The sequence below is a fragment of the Aspergillus fijiensis genome, assembly GCF_003184825.1.
Source record: "Aspergillus fijiensis CBS 313.89 unplaced genomic scaffold BO72scaffold_15, whole genome shotgun sequence".
Taxonomy (NCBI): Eukaryota; Fungi; Ascomycota; class Eurotiomycetes; order Eurotiales; family Aspergillaceae; genus Aspergillus; species Aspergillus fijiensis.
The window spans coordinates 450,542-462,304 of NW_024468991.1; the positions used below are offsets into that span (position 1 = coordinate 450,542).

Consider the following 11,763-nt stretch of genomic DNA (forward strand, 5'->3'; position numbering starts at 1 on the left):
TAGCCATCGAAGAATGATTCCCCGAGTACATCAGACACATAATTCATCCATCCATCTGCCCAATGCTTTCATCTCCCCATCCCATGGAAACGTACTCTTGCTGATCTCTAAGTCGCCTTAAACCACCGCGAAGAAATCCACCTGAATATCCACCCCGGCCGGCAACTTGGACACCTCCACCATCGAACGAGCCGGCCGATGGGGGAACGCCGGGTCATACACCTCGGCGAATTCAGGCATGATGCTTGCATCCGTCACGTATACCTGTCATATTCAGTCAGACAGGTACATACATAAAAGTATACCCCAGAAAAAAGAAGGAGGGTTCAAGGTCCACAACCCACCACAACCTTAGCCACCCGATCCAGCCCGGAGCCCGCCTCCTGGAGGATAGCCTCCGTGTTCTGGATGATGGCCTGGGTTTTCTCCGTCACAGACCCCTTGATCAGGTTCCCTTGGGCGTCGGCCGGGATCTGGCCGGAGAGCCAGATGTGGTTACCGGCTTTGATGGCTTGAGACTTTTCGATTGTGTGCAGGTCAGCACGGGCACTAATTAGCAGTGCTTGTTCCTGATAGACTATGCCGGGGACGTACATAGTGGGCGAAGGCTGGGATTACAAGGTTAGTATAGTTGAGCTATGTAAGGGCTGAATAGTAGTGTGGTGATCCGACTCACGCGCATAGCATTTGTCAGTGTAGATACTGGAGACCGTGGTCTTTTCCCGGGTCGCTTGGAGAGGGAGTATGTTGCTGTTGCAGCGTCCGGGGTGGATAGACGCTCGGAGGGGCATTCGAGAGGTGGTGGCAAGGGAGGTAGAGATGGCGCGACGGAACATTTTACTTGACTAGTGGGTATGCAGAGATTGGGCAGTGGAAGGGGTTATATGTTTAGCTGGGCATTCAGTTAGTCCATTACACTTTCACAGTTCAGAAAAAAAGAGCACAGAACCTTTAGCTTTGCTTATCTATAAGTTAGAGTAACTGATGAGCCGATCGGCATCGGGGAAAGGCCCCGATGCCGTGCCGATGGAGGTGCCTGAGGCTGGGGATCGGCCCCACCCGCCGACTCGGGTTTCTAAGCAATTGGAGGCAAATGGAGAAATTCCTCTTTCAGTCAGCTTGGCTTCTTGAACAATCATTTCGCAATTTAAGCAGCATTTCCCAGGTCCATTTGTAGGCGGGCTTCGTTGCAAGTGACACTACCCGCTGGATAGGATTCTGTGAATCATCACCACCAAACGAACCCGCTCAATGGCCACAGCGGCAAAGAGAGTCAGTCGACTCATCACGTCAAGGTCAGTATCCTGTCCCCAGATACCCAGCATAACACCCACTAACCAAACAACCAGACCGATGCACCTCACTGGGACGCCCGCCCTTCGTCCCTTCACCCATTTGCGAATGAATTCCTCAGCAGGAGCAGCAGCAGCAGCAGCAGCAACCCCCTCTGCCCCAGCTCCTTCATCCTCCCCGGGTGAAGAAGCAGTAGCAGCCACCAAAGCGGCGCAAGCCAACTACAAAATCGTGCAAGACATCTCCAACTTCGCACAAACCGAAGCCAGCCGCCCACCCTTCGACCACACCTCCCCGGCAATCGAGGTGACCCAATCCCCCTACCCCAGCTGGACCTACGGCCAAGGCGTGCCAGACAACGGCGCCAGCGCCGGCAAAACCCACCGCGAGATCGACCCGTACGCCGCCTCCCGCCCGGCGATCAACAACTACCGCCTGCTGGTGTCGGGCATCGCGCCGCGGCCCGTGGGCTTCCTGAGCACCGTCTCCGCCGACGGCACCACCAAGAACCTGGCGCCCTTCAGCTACTTCCAGGTGGTCGACCACGACCCGCCGCTGTTCGTCGTGGGGTTCTCCTCGCGGCCGGGCCGCGCCAAGGACACCTACCGCAACCTGCAGGCGACGGGCGAGTGCGTCATCAACACCGTCTCCGAGGGGATGATTGAGGCGGTCAACGCCACCGCCATCGACGCCCCCTACGGCGTGTCGGAGTGGGAGGTCAGCGGGCTGACTGAGGCGCCCAGCGCCACTGTAACGCCGTCGCGCGTCCGCGAGTCGGTCTTCTCGATCGAGGGACGGGTGCTGGAGATCAAGGAATTCGCGGCCCACAGCCCCGGGATGAGTGTGTCGGCGGTGGTGTTGATCAAGGCGACGCGGTTCTGGGTGGAGGAGGGGGCGGTCGATGCGGAGGGCAGTCATATCGACTTGGAGAAGTTGAGGCCCGTGGCGCAGTTGGGGGGTGTGGCGTATGGGCGCATCACGTCGACGTTTGAGCGGCCGCGGACGAAGTGGGGGGCGGAGGTGGAGAAGAGTGAGGTGCTAAGGGAGTTGGAGCGGAGGAATGAGAACGGTGGAAACTAGATTCATGATACCATGGGAGTGGAAGTGGCGTTTAGATTTTCAATTGTTGTTGTTATGCTTGTGGATTTTCATAGAAAGCTGAGTAAATACTGTCTTGACAACACTAAAACGCACAGTATCAGTGAAGAAGAACGAGTGATTTTCAGGAAAAGGCTTTCGAGTATAGTTCTCAAACGCAATTGCAGACAATCATCCAGAAGTTAGTTCTCGCAGACCAAAGGATATCGCCAAATTGGGAAAATTGGTGACAGCCACACCCACGTACCTCCGCCACATCGGACCGCGCCTCCGACCATCGGAAGCTCACTCCTCGACCGGGTTTGTTTCCCCGCGTTCTTTCCGCCCACGCGTCGGCGTCAATCAATTAACACTTCATCTGCCCACCCACACTTCTGTACTGCACTGTATATCACCAGCAGTATATAACCTCAATTCCAACCATTAACCTTTTCCCATCCCATACCTCCCCATAAGCCAACATGTCCCTCCTCCGCCTCACAAAATCCTTCTCCTCCCTCTCCTCCCCTCTGCTTCATCGCCACCTCCCCCACCGCACCCTAGCCACCGCTCCCCCCAAGAAGAAAGAATGGCTCTGCATCCTCCCCGACAAGCCCAACGTCCTCGACCTCCGCCTGCAAGTCCGGCCGTACGTCTTCCTGCCCCAACTCTGCCCCACCACTAACTCGGGGTAATAGAACGCACTACGCGGAACTCAAACCCCTCATCGAGGCGGGAAAGATGGTCGTCGGCGGTAAGTGTGTCCCTACCCCGTTACCTGTAGACCCAACACGCCCATCTAGCGATGCCTCTTAAGGTCCGGATGTACTGACTTTTGGCTGCAGGCGCGATGGTCGACTCCCACCCGGAAGAGGGCAAGCCCCTCTCCTTCAAGGGGAGTATGATCGTGGTGACCGGGGAGACGGTGGAGGAGGTGCATGAGCTGATCAACAATGATATTTATGCCAAGAGTGGCGTGTGGGACTTGGAGAAGGCGCAGGTTATTCCGGTATGTTCTTCCTTGGTTTTTTTTTGGGGGTTGTGGTGATTGTGTGGCTGATTCGTGGTGGTAGTATATTTCGGCTGTTCGGGAGCCGTTGAATAAGGAGTAGGGCGCGGTTGATATGGTGGCAGTGAGTTGGGGTGATTGTCTCTGGTGTAGTAGGAGTAAGGCTTGGTTTGAGTGTTGGGTTTGGAGATTCCTGTGAGGAGCATGAGACTGCGTTTGAAAGGAAATTGAATTTCTCAGCCCATGGTTCTTGAGTTCTAATGCGTCTGCTGGATCAGGGACAGTGCAGGACATATGTCATACAGTCATATACAGTACACTGCACGCTACACTTAGATATGGCCCCATCAGATCACATAATGAGATTAGGGCCTACAGGCCCCGGCTAGTCAGTAGGCCCCGGCTAGTCATAGGGAGGGACCAGTAGCTGACGATGTTGGGTAATGATATCCGTATTACGTCTATTGAATCTGATCGCTCTATGTCTTCTCTATTGCTTCTTCTGTAAGTCATGCAAATGCCGCGTCCCGTTGATAATCGCCTCCGCGAACGCACTGCGCACCCCGGCCTTCTCCACCGTCAACAGGCTCTGAATCGTGCACCCGCGGGGCGAGGAGATGCTCTCGCGCAGCACCGCCGGATGGACCCCACTCTTGAGCAACTGCGCCAACCCCAGCAGACACTGCGCCGTCATCTCCGAGGCCTCCGCCCGCCGCATCCCCTCCGCCACGCAGCCATCCAGGATCCCGTCCACCGCGACAGACAGCGGGGCCAGCGCAGCGACCAGCATCGACCCCAGATCAAACAGCTCCGGCGCGACCACTTTCACCTGCCCCAGCTGCGCGAACATCCACTCCACCACCTCGCGATTCGCCGCCGCACACTCCGCCGGCAGTTCGACGACGGTCATCGACTCGCGCACACTGGCCGCCACGTTGGGAATCGCCCGCGCCACGGACGGCCGCGCAGACGCCTTGACCTCGGCACTGGCATACTCGGTGATATACCCCGCCAGCACGGCCGGGGTCTTGCCCGCGATCACGCTGATGATGAACTTCTCCGCCAGGGCGTCGGCCATCCCGTCGGCCGCGATGACCGCCTCGACCAGGTACGGCTTGCACCCGAGCATGACGTAGTCGGCCTCACGCACGGTGGCCAGGTTCGCGTCGGCGCGAACCTCCACCCGCGCGCGGTCCTGGGCATACTGCTCGCGCAGTCGACTGGCCGACTGCTCGGTCTTGGTGCAGGCGATGATGCGCCCGAATGGGCTGGTGGTCGGGTCGGCGCGCGTGGCGTCGAGGATCCCGCTTAGGATGGCGGAGCCCATGTTTCCTGGTCCGTTGGGTTAGTTTTGTCTGGTGCATGAGTCGGGGTGAGAGGTAGCTTAGTACCGCAGCCGATGATCGCTAGTGTTGATTGAGAAGCCATTTTGTTTATGTGTTGGGGTGGTTGTGTGTGTCGGATGGTTGGGTGAATGAATCATCGAGGGAAGTGGCAGAATTGCGAATGTTGGTGGAATCTCCGGCGGGGTTTCGGAGGGCCTCTCCGAGATCGGGGCTTCCGTATGATAAGCGCTTCAGCGCACTTGGTATTCCAGAGATAAGCAGATATCAAATTAGCGTATAGTCCTATTGTTTCATCTTCTAGCTAGCCTCGTGTTATACGTAGTTATTCATGGTATTGTTTTGTTTTATGTAGTCGAACCAGCAATCGCCCTCATGCATTAGTCAGCGATCTCCTCTCGGCCTCAGGCGCCGGCCTCGTCCGACTTTTTCTCTCCGCGCATCAACTGATCGGAACTAACCTCCGATAACGTTGTTATCGACATGTCTCTTCGCAGTTCAGAGCAATCGAGGGTCTACAAGAAATGTCAGAAGGCGTGAGTCTAGCTGTTGTGTCAGGCGAAGATATGAACTAATTCAGTTAAGCTGCGTACGATGTCGTTCCATGAAGGTCAAGTGCTCCGGGACAAATCCCTGTACGCGCTGTGCCCGGACCAAGAAACCTTGCCACTTTGCAGTGGAGGAGGCAAGGGTCTCGGTGCCAGAGAGGTGACCTGAAAGCTACAACTCTATCTTTTAGTCTGTGGCTGATGGCGCGAATGCAGCTACCTCCGTGATCTCGAGCGTCGCCATAGTGCGGCTGCAGCTGTGCGATACACCGATGTACGCAACTCGACCGAAGACGGAGACTCATTTGTCTTTTCGCATCCATCGCTTCTGGAGCAACAAGAGGGGTATTCAGGCTTTCAATCACATGTCGAGGCCAACCGTAGGTCGTCTCTTCCTTCCTGAACTCTTCGTATTGACACTGTCGGCAGCCCCATCGGAGCATGATTCCCAACCAGAAAGAGATGGACTGCGGTCGACATTTTCGAAAAATCCTCTGGTAGAATACTCATTTGCGCAGTCCCCGGACGGAAGATTCTGTAAGCTGCCCCCACACGATTTGAGCAAGTAGCGTTGACACAGGATAGGGTATATGGGCCCTACATCTTCCTGGTCCTTCTGTCGCCGCGTGCTCTCCCTGCTAGGCAAGCATGTCCCTGACGCCAACTGTCCCCCAGACCCATGGAACGTCGACGCCTCAGCGTTTGCCCTGAAATGGCGATCTCTGCCCATGGACGAGACACCGGAAGTATGCCACCTACCCCCGATCGACTACGGGCTGTATCTCTTCCACACCGTCAAGTACTACCTGGGGACACTGTTCTACATCATCGACAGCCCTTCCTTCCTCCACCGCCTGCATGACTTCTACACCGATCCCGCCACGAAAGTTGTATCAATGCGTCTGTGGTACGCACAGTATCTGCTGGTCCTGGCTTTCGGAAAAGCCTTCCTGGCACAGAATCACCCGCCGAACGCGCCGCCGTCGGGGTATCAGTACGCCGCGCGCGCGATGTCCCTGATGCCGGACTTGTCGGGGACGTATCCCGACCCGCTGCAGTGCATCCGCACCCTGACGCTCGCGGCGTTGTACTTCCAGTCGATCGATATGCGCGTCGCCGCATTTCAGCACGTGTGTTTCCCCCCTTCCCCGTTCACCCGACAACGTGCCATCAGCTGACAGATAAAGATCGGCTTCGCCCTCCGCTTCTGCATCATCGAAGGCATCCACCGCCACGTGCCGGAGGAGCTGGACGGGGCGGAATTCTCGCACCGCTGCCGGACCATCTTCTGGATCGTCTACATGCTGGACCGGGAGTTCGCCGCCCTGATCGGGGCGCCCAGCTCCATCCGCGACGAGGACATCACCGTGCGGCTGTACAGCGATGGCTCGGTGGACGAGAAGACGATCACCTTCCACGTGCGCCTCGCCAGACTCAATGCGAGGATTCTAACGAGTACATGCACTCCCAGCCCTCTTCATTCCTCTCCGTTACCTGACCAATGAAATCTCTAGCGGTCTACGGCGTGGGCCCCGACTCCACCGGCACCCTGATCAAAGACACGCAGGCCATCCTGCGGAACCTGGCCGAGCTTTCGCAGGATCTCACCGGGTTCCTGAACGCCGAGTTCCCCGCGGCATTGAGCCGGGCGTCGCGGACAGCGACGCGGTTGGTCCTGGGGTATCACCATGTACACTCCCCACCTTTTCACCCAGCAAACCTTCCCTCGCAAATCAAACACACCACCGAAAAAGACACTGACCAAGAATGCAAGAGCATCGTCCTCACCACCCGACCCCTAGTCATGTGCGCGCTGCACACGCACATCGAGCGGGCCCCATCCCGCGCCGCCATCGGCCTCTCCGCCACCGTCTCCTCGCTGCTCCAGTGCTGCGTCGAGTCCGCGCTGACGGTCTTGCAGACTCTGCGCACGCTCGCAGACGAGGATCTCATCGGTATCCCCCAACCCCTCAACCCAACCAATGCTCACACCAGGGGCTCATACTAACACGAGTGAGAAAGAATCCTTCCTCCCCTTCCAGATCGAAGACGCCTTCGCCTCCGCCTTCATCCTCTACGTCATCCAGGCCATCGCGCCGGTCCTGATCCCCGCCGAAAGCCCTTGGGCCGAGCACATCGACTGCGTGCTCGAGAAGATCGTCGCCCGGGGGAACCTGGCGGCGCCGATGCGGCGCGCGGAGCTGGAGAATCTGCGCGTGATGATGGGGCCGATCACGCCTTTTGCTGGTGGTGGTGGGGTTGGTGATTTGCCTGGGGAGATGGAGCGGCAGGGGGGACAGGAGGTTCATGAACCTGGCGTTGCGGAGGCGGGAGGAGGAGGTGGTGGTGGTGAGTTGGACGTGCACGACCCAACCACAGACTGGGAATGGGAGTACCTGGCGATCCACTCGACGATCGGGCTGGGGATGGAACCCCGGGAACTGATGGATTTGGCGGATCGGTTGGAGGGGGAGATTGCGGGCGGTGGTTAGGGTTATGCTACTGAGTCCTTTTTTCGTAAAAAGATAGGATAGTATAATACAGACAAGGCGAGAGCTCTAGCGTGCACTCCACCTCACTCATTAATTCGCTTTCTGCACTACAAAAGTCCCCGTGTGCGTCAATTCACCAGTAGAGAAAGCTAGAACCTAAGACCTAAACAATCATCCCCTCCAACCGCTTCAGCCGTCCCCGGACCTGCTCGATCTCCCACTCGATCTCCCGCCGCGGCGCGACCCACACCTTCAATTTGAGGATCCCCGCCGACACCACCAGAAACCCGATGGACGCCAGGGGCGCCCACTGGCCGACCTGCTTGGGCGTCTCTTGGGCCGGCCCGTCCTCGTGGATGTAGTACTCGATCCAGGCGACGAAGGCCAGCACGGTCAGCGGGCTGATGACGATGCTGAACCCGACGGCGAAGAGGATGCACAGGTCCAGCAGCAGCCGCACCAGGGAGCCGAGCGTGTGCAGGTGCAGGAGGCAGGTGATGGTGTGCGGGGTCGCGGTGGCGGTCGCGAGGGTGGCGCGCGTTTTCTCGAGGATGCTGTCGCTTCCTCGCTTCTCGCGTGCCTCGGCTTTCCCAGTCGAGGCGTGATCCGCCGAAGTGGGCGTGGTCATGTGTTTGGGGTCTGTGAACGAAGCCGGATGCACCACCGCGAACCAGTCCGCGCGGAACCCCTGCGCGATGGCTGTACGCTCGCGCCAGATGGTGCGCACCCGCGACGAGGGGATGCGCGAGCGGTACGGCAGACACCGGAACAGGAGGAGGACGACGTTGACGACCAGGGTCAGCCCGATGAGGCTGTAGATGTAGCGCTCGGAGTAGAGGATGCGCGACCAGAAGGCGGAGCGCGCGGTGTGGGCGGCCGCACTGTCGGCGACGGAGGCCTCGAGCGCGGACTGCTGGCGCAGCGGTTGGGTGGTGTTGAAGCACGGGTAGTAGCACACCGTCGGCAGCGAGTTGAAGAGCGTGGTGTTGCTGAAGATCGCCCACACGCTGCTGTTCCACGAGGGTGTCCGCCGCTGCCACGCCTGCCACCCGTCGCTGGACACCGTGTCCTCCGGCGGGAAGTAGTCCGGCGCGCAGAAAGCGTACTGCGTGGGCGTGTTGCGCACGCGCGGCCAGTAGATCAGCGCGCTGATCGTGCCCGCCAGCATGAGGGCGTGCCAGAGGGAGAAGAGGATAAAGCGCGCGCGGGAGTGCGTGAACGCCCGGGACCAGGTTTGCAGGGGCAGGAAGATCAGGTAGGCGGTTACTACAATCGCAAGGACGGCGTCGGCGTCCAGGTCGATGGTGGCTGGGGTGATGGGGAGGGTGGTGGTGTTGGTGATCAGGGTGGGGAAGGAAGGGGTCAGGCTGGCTAGGAGGGCTGTGTCGTTGGGTGAGATGTAGGGGAGGGTTACTGGGTTCGCTGGAGCATCTTGCGCTGGGCTTGAGACCAGGATGAAGGCCTCCAGAGCCGCGGTCCCCGCGTAGGTCGCCGCGGCTCCAAGGAAGACGTCGGAGAGCCATCCCGTCCATCGGGTCACGCAGGTGGCTAGCAGGAGAGCATAGAACAGGTAGCGTGGGCACGAGTCGTACACCGTGCTGATTGGGTAGGTGCACAGCACTTCCTCGGCCACGAACAGCGGGGTGCTCATTGGTTTGGGTGGTGGTGCAACATCTCGGTATGGAATGAGGTGAGATGAGGTTACAGAAGTCTGTCAAATGAGGACAAAGAAGATTTGCAAGCAGACGGTGTTGGAGATTCATGACGTCACGACCCGGAGTAAGCTTTAGGCTTCAATGAAAGTTAATGTGGATCAGGAACCATTCCAGCACTGAGTATCGAGAGTCTAGACATATCGTCAACCCTTGAGACCTCCTTCTTCCTTCATGATGGAGAGGATCACCTGATGCCCTCAACCCTACCCCCCGCCATTATCCTTATCTCATCGACGACAACCCATCGGACCACAACAGCCCAGCCCAAGATCTAGACCCATCCAATTCACCTCTACAACTTAGCCACCACCCTCCCCAGCCCCTCACCCCCACACTCCACCTCATCATCAAACGGTACCGCTCTCTTCCGACACGGAGTCGGCAACCCGCGCAGCGAGACTGCCCCGACCAAATACTCCTTCCACCGCCGAAACGCCCCCTCCGCCATGATCTTCGGAAACACATTCACCGAGAAATGCTTCAGCTCCGGCGTCTCCATCGCATCCGCCCGCTGCTTCTTGCCGGACGCCTCCATCATTTCTGTGGCTCTCGGGGCACGTCCTACCTGCACCTCCTCGAACATCGCCTCAATCTCGCCGTCCGTCATTCTCCCAGATTTCCCATTTGCCAGCACTTTCACCAGACAATTCGTCAGCGCGGCCGCGCTTTCGAAAGCTTGGTTGCCGCCTTGCGCGAGCACCGTCGTCATCTAACCCCCAATACCCAACAGTATCTTCATTAGCCCACTCCAACCCCATTCACCACACACCTTTCAATCAGAGTGCCAAGAGAAGAGAAAGCCTACCTTATGCGCCGCATCCCCGACCACCCCCATCCTCCCCAGGTGCCATCGCGAGTACACCCACTCCCGCAGGGGCGTGTAGACCGTCTCCACCGGGCCGGCATCCAGTAGATCCGCTAACGTAACAGTCGGGGTAATCTGATCGTTTGCATGCGCGCGGAGCACCCGCTCCTTATCTGCGGCATCGTACTTCGGAATCTCTGCCCCGTGGCGGATGGCGCCCCGATTCATGGCGAGGAACCACCAGGTGCGGTTGGCGGGGCGGGAGGTACCTACGATGTAGGACTGGTGGTCGCCCAGGATGAACTGGAGGGTGCTCTCTTCTTCTTGCTGCGAGAGACCTGGATGGTAAGGCGAGAGGCCGAAGATGCAGTCGTAGGTGGAGGGGATTTCTTCACCCAAGAATTATTAATGAGTTTTTAGGGGTGATGCAGGGTAAGGATATTGGGGAAAAGCATACGCTCTTCTTCGGAGTACTCCTTCCCTAGACCTTGCTCGGTGGCCCGCGCGACGATCGCCCGCCGCACGGTCGAGTGAGTTCCGTCCGCGCCGACGAGGATGTCGCCTTGGTACGTGCTGCCGTCGGCGGTGGTGACTTCGACCCCCCCGGGAGAATGGTGCACGCTGGTGATGCGTTTGTTCGGGAGGAGTCTGGATTTGTCGGCGATGTGGTCGTGGAGCGTGCGCAGGAGGTGGTGGCGGTCGGCCCAGATGATTGGGTAGCCGTGTCTGTGCGAGTGTTCACATTTAGTAGATGGAATCTGGAGCAGATTTGAGATATACTGAGTAGAAAAGTCCCGAGGTGGGAAGACTACCTCTCTGTCAAGCCTTTGTCGATGTGATCGACGGTGGCCAGGACTTGGCCGTCGGGCTCGCGGAGATACAGCCGAGACGCCGCACTGTCCCCTGCGCGCCGGTAGAGGTCCTCGTAACAGCCCAGTTGGTCTAGGATGCGCGCGCCGTTCGGCATCACGGCGATGCCGCCGCCGCGTCGCGGGGCCAAGTCCGGGTATGCCTCGAGGAGCAGGTAGTCGATGCCGTGCTTCTCCAGCGACAGCGCCAGGGTGAGCCCGCTGATGCCGCCCCCGGCGATGAGGACTTTGCACGGTCGGAGATTTGGGGGTGGCATTCTGGGTGGTTATGTGTAAGATGCTTAAAGAAATTGGAGGTGAATTGAGTGACTGGGAAACTTGTGGAGCTTATAGGATGGTGAAAGGATCAGGGAAGGTGGTGCGACAAGCGAGGGGAGGCTGAGGAGGGAGGCGCTGGTGCGGCGGATGTAGCTGCATCGAACTACAGGCTTAGTGATAAGACCAGCACAGATGATTCGTCTCTTGCATTGGTCTTGACCTCACCTTTGGGGCAAGGATGTGCCGGCCATAAGCACTACTAGGGAAGCGTGCAGCACCAATTGTTCAATTCCCCCAATCGGGGGTTTGCGGCGGGAAGGATCTGTGATTAGTGGAGCCAGTCGGTGATTCGGG

At 58.5% G+C, this 11,763-nt stretch overlaps 7 protein-coding genes across 7 annotated transcripts; 3 read left to right on the forward strand and 4 right to left on the reverse strand.

The window, feature by feature from the left end:
• Positions 1–20: 20 nt before the first annotated feature.
• BO72DRAFT_446706 (RidA family protein) lies at positions 21–904 on the reverse strand. Its single transcript, XM_040944362.1, has 4 exons — positions 677–904; positions 595–608; positions 345–518; positions 21–264 (listed from the first exon to the last, which is right to left on the reverse strand). Exons 1-4 carry the CDS (start codon positions 834–836, stop codon positions 118–120), a joined length of 495 nt encoding a protein of 164 aa, XP_040802962.1. The 5' UTR covers positions 837–904; the 3' UTR covers positions 21–117.
• A 236-nt stretch (positions 905–1,140) lies between these two features.
• Positions 1,141–2,373, forward strand: BO72DRAFT_425982 (flavin reductase family protein; the record flags this gene model as incomplete). The annotated part of the gene is made up of 2 exons (XM_040942929.1): positions 1,141–1,295; positions 1,350–2,373. The coding sequence occupies exons 1-2, from the start codon at positions 1,252–1,254 to the stop codon at positions 2,371–2,373; spliced, it is 1,068 nt and encodes a 355-aa protein (XP_040802963.1). The 5' UTR covers positions 1,141–1,251.
• Positions 2,374–2,722: 349 nt separating this feature from the next.
• Positions 2,723–3,825, forward strand: BO72DRAFT_484973 (YciI family protein). The gene is made up of 4 exons (XM_040947872.1): positions 2,723–3,019; positions 3,069–3,124; positions 3,216–3,379; positions 3,444–3,825. Exons 1-4 carry the CDS (start codon positions 2,853–2,855, stop codon positions 3,480–3,482), a joined length of 426 nt encoding a protein of 141 aa, XP_040802964.1. The 5' UTR covers positions 2,723–2,852; the 3' UTR covers positions 3,483–3,825.
• A 2-nt stretch (positions 3,826–3,827) lies between these two features.
• Positions 3,828–4,841, reverse strand: BO72DRAFT_401064 (pyrroline-5-carboxylate reductase). Its single transcript, XM_040942171.1, has 2 exons — positions 4,771–4,841; positions 3,828–4,711 (listed from the first exon to the last, which is right to left on the reverse strand). The coding sequence occupies exons 1-2, from the start codon at positions 4,805–4,807 to the stop codon at positions 3,870–3,872; spliced, it is 879 nt and encodes a 292-aa protein (XP_040802965.1). The 5' UTR covers positions 4,808–4,841; the 3' UTR covers positions 3,828–3,869.
• Positions 4,842–5,204: 363 nt separating this feature from the next.
• On the forward strand, positions 5,205–7,789 carry BO72DRAFT_401065 (Zn(II)2Cys6 transcription factor; the record flags this gene model as incomplete). The annotated part of the gene is made up of 8 exons (XM_040942172.1): positions 5,205–5,258; positions 5,308–5,430; positions 5,605–5,807; positions 5,856–6,400; positions 6,458–6,725; positions 6,785–6,960; positions 7,045–7,225; positions 7,293–7,789. Coding segments are annotated over 8 exons (2,020 nt in total), but the record flags the coding sequence as incomplete, so codon positions are not given.
• A 136-nt stretch (positions 7,790–7,925) lies between these two features.
• Positions 7,926–9,413, reverse strand: BO72DRAFT_494796 (uncharacterized protein; the record flags this gene model as incomplete). The annotated part of the gene is made up of 1 exon (XM_040948496.1): positions 7,926–9,413. The coding sequence occupies one exon, from the start codon at positions 9,411–9,413 to the stop codon at positions 7,926–7,928; it is 1,488 nt and encodes a 495-aa protein (XP_040802967.1).
• Positions 9,414–9,741: 328 nt separating this feature from the next.
• BO72DRAFT_446711 (FAD-dependent oxidoreductase) lies at positions 9,742–11,496 on the reverse strand. The gene is made up of 4 exons (XM_040944363.1): positions 11,095–11,496; positions 10,740–11,008; positions 10,283–10,671; positions 9,742–10,186 (listed from the first exon to the last, which is right to left on the reverse strand). The coding sequence occupies exons 1-4, from the start codon at positions 11,406–11,408 to the stop codon at positions 9,770–9,772; spliced, it is 1,389 nt and encodes a 462-aa protein (XP_040802968.1). The 5' UTR covers positions 11,409–11,496; the 3' UTR covers positions 9,742–9,769.
• Positions 11,497–11,763: the final 267 nt, after the last annotated feature.

What these genes read in the sequence shown, in the direction of transcription:
- BO72DRAFT_446706 (XM_040944362.1), bottom strand. Translation starts at nt 836, where the DNA reads ATGTTCCGTCGCGCCATCTCTACCTCCCTTGCCACCACCTCTCGAATG. An exon ending in ATCGGGTGGCTAAGGTTGTG is followed by an intron (nt 265 to 344) that starts GTGGGTTGTGGA and finishes TGAATATGACAG; the next exon opens with GTATACGTGACGGATGCAAG.
- BO72DRAFT_484973 (XM_040947872.1), top strand. Translation starts at nt 2,853, where the DNA reads ATGTCCCTCCTCCGCCTCACAAAATCCTTCTCCTCCCTCTCCTCCCCT. An exon ending in CTCCGCCTGCAAGTCCGGCC is followed by an intron (nt 3,020 to 3,068) that starts GTACGTCTTCCT and finishes TCGGGGTAATAG; the next exon opens with AACGCACTACGCGGAACTCA. An exon ending in GGGAAAGATGGTCGTCGGCG is followed by an intron (nt 3,125 to 3,215) that starts GTAAGTGTGTCC and finishes TTTTGGCTGCAG; the next exon opens with GCGCGATGGTCGACTCCCAC.
- BO72DRAFT_401064 (XM_040942171.1), bottom strand. Translation starts at nt 4,807, where the DNA reads ATGGCTTCTCAATCAACACTAGCGATCATCGGCTGCG. An exon ending in ACTAGCGATCATCGGCTGCG is followed by an intron (nt 4,712 to 4,770) that starts GTACTAAGCTAC and finishes CCAACGGACCAG; the next exon opens with GAAACATGGGCTCCGCCATC.
- BO72DRAFT_446711 (XM_040944363.1), bottom strand. Translation starts at nt 11,408, where the DNA reads ATGCCACCCCCAAATCTCCGACCGTGCAAAGTCCTCATCGCCGGGGGC. An exon ending in GACAAAGGCTTGACAGAGAG is followed by an intron (nt 11,009 to 11,094) that starts GTAGTCTTCCCA and finishes ACACTCGCACAG; the next exon opens with ACACGGCTACCCAATCATCT. An exon ending in GGAGTACTCCGAAGAAGAGC is followed by an intron (nt 10,672 to 10,739) that starts GTATGCTTTTCC and finishes TCTTGGGTGAAG; the next exon opens with AAATCCCCTCCACCTACGAC.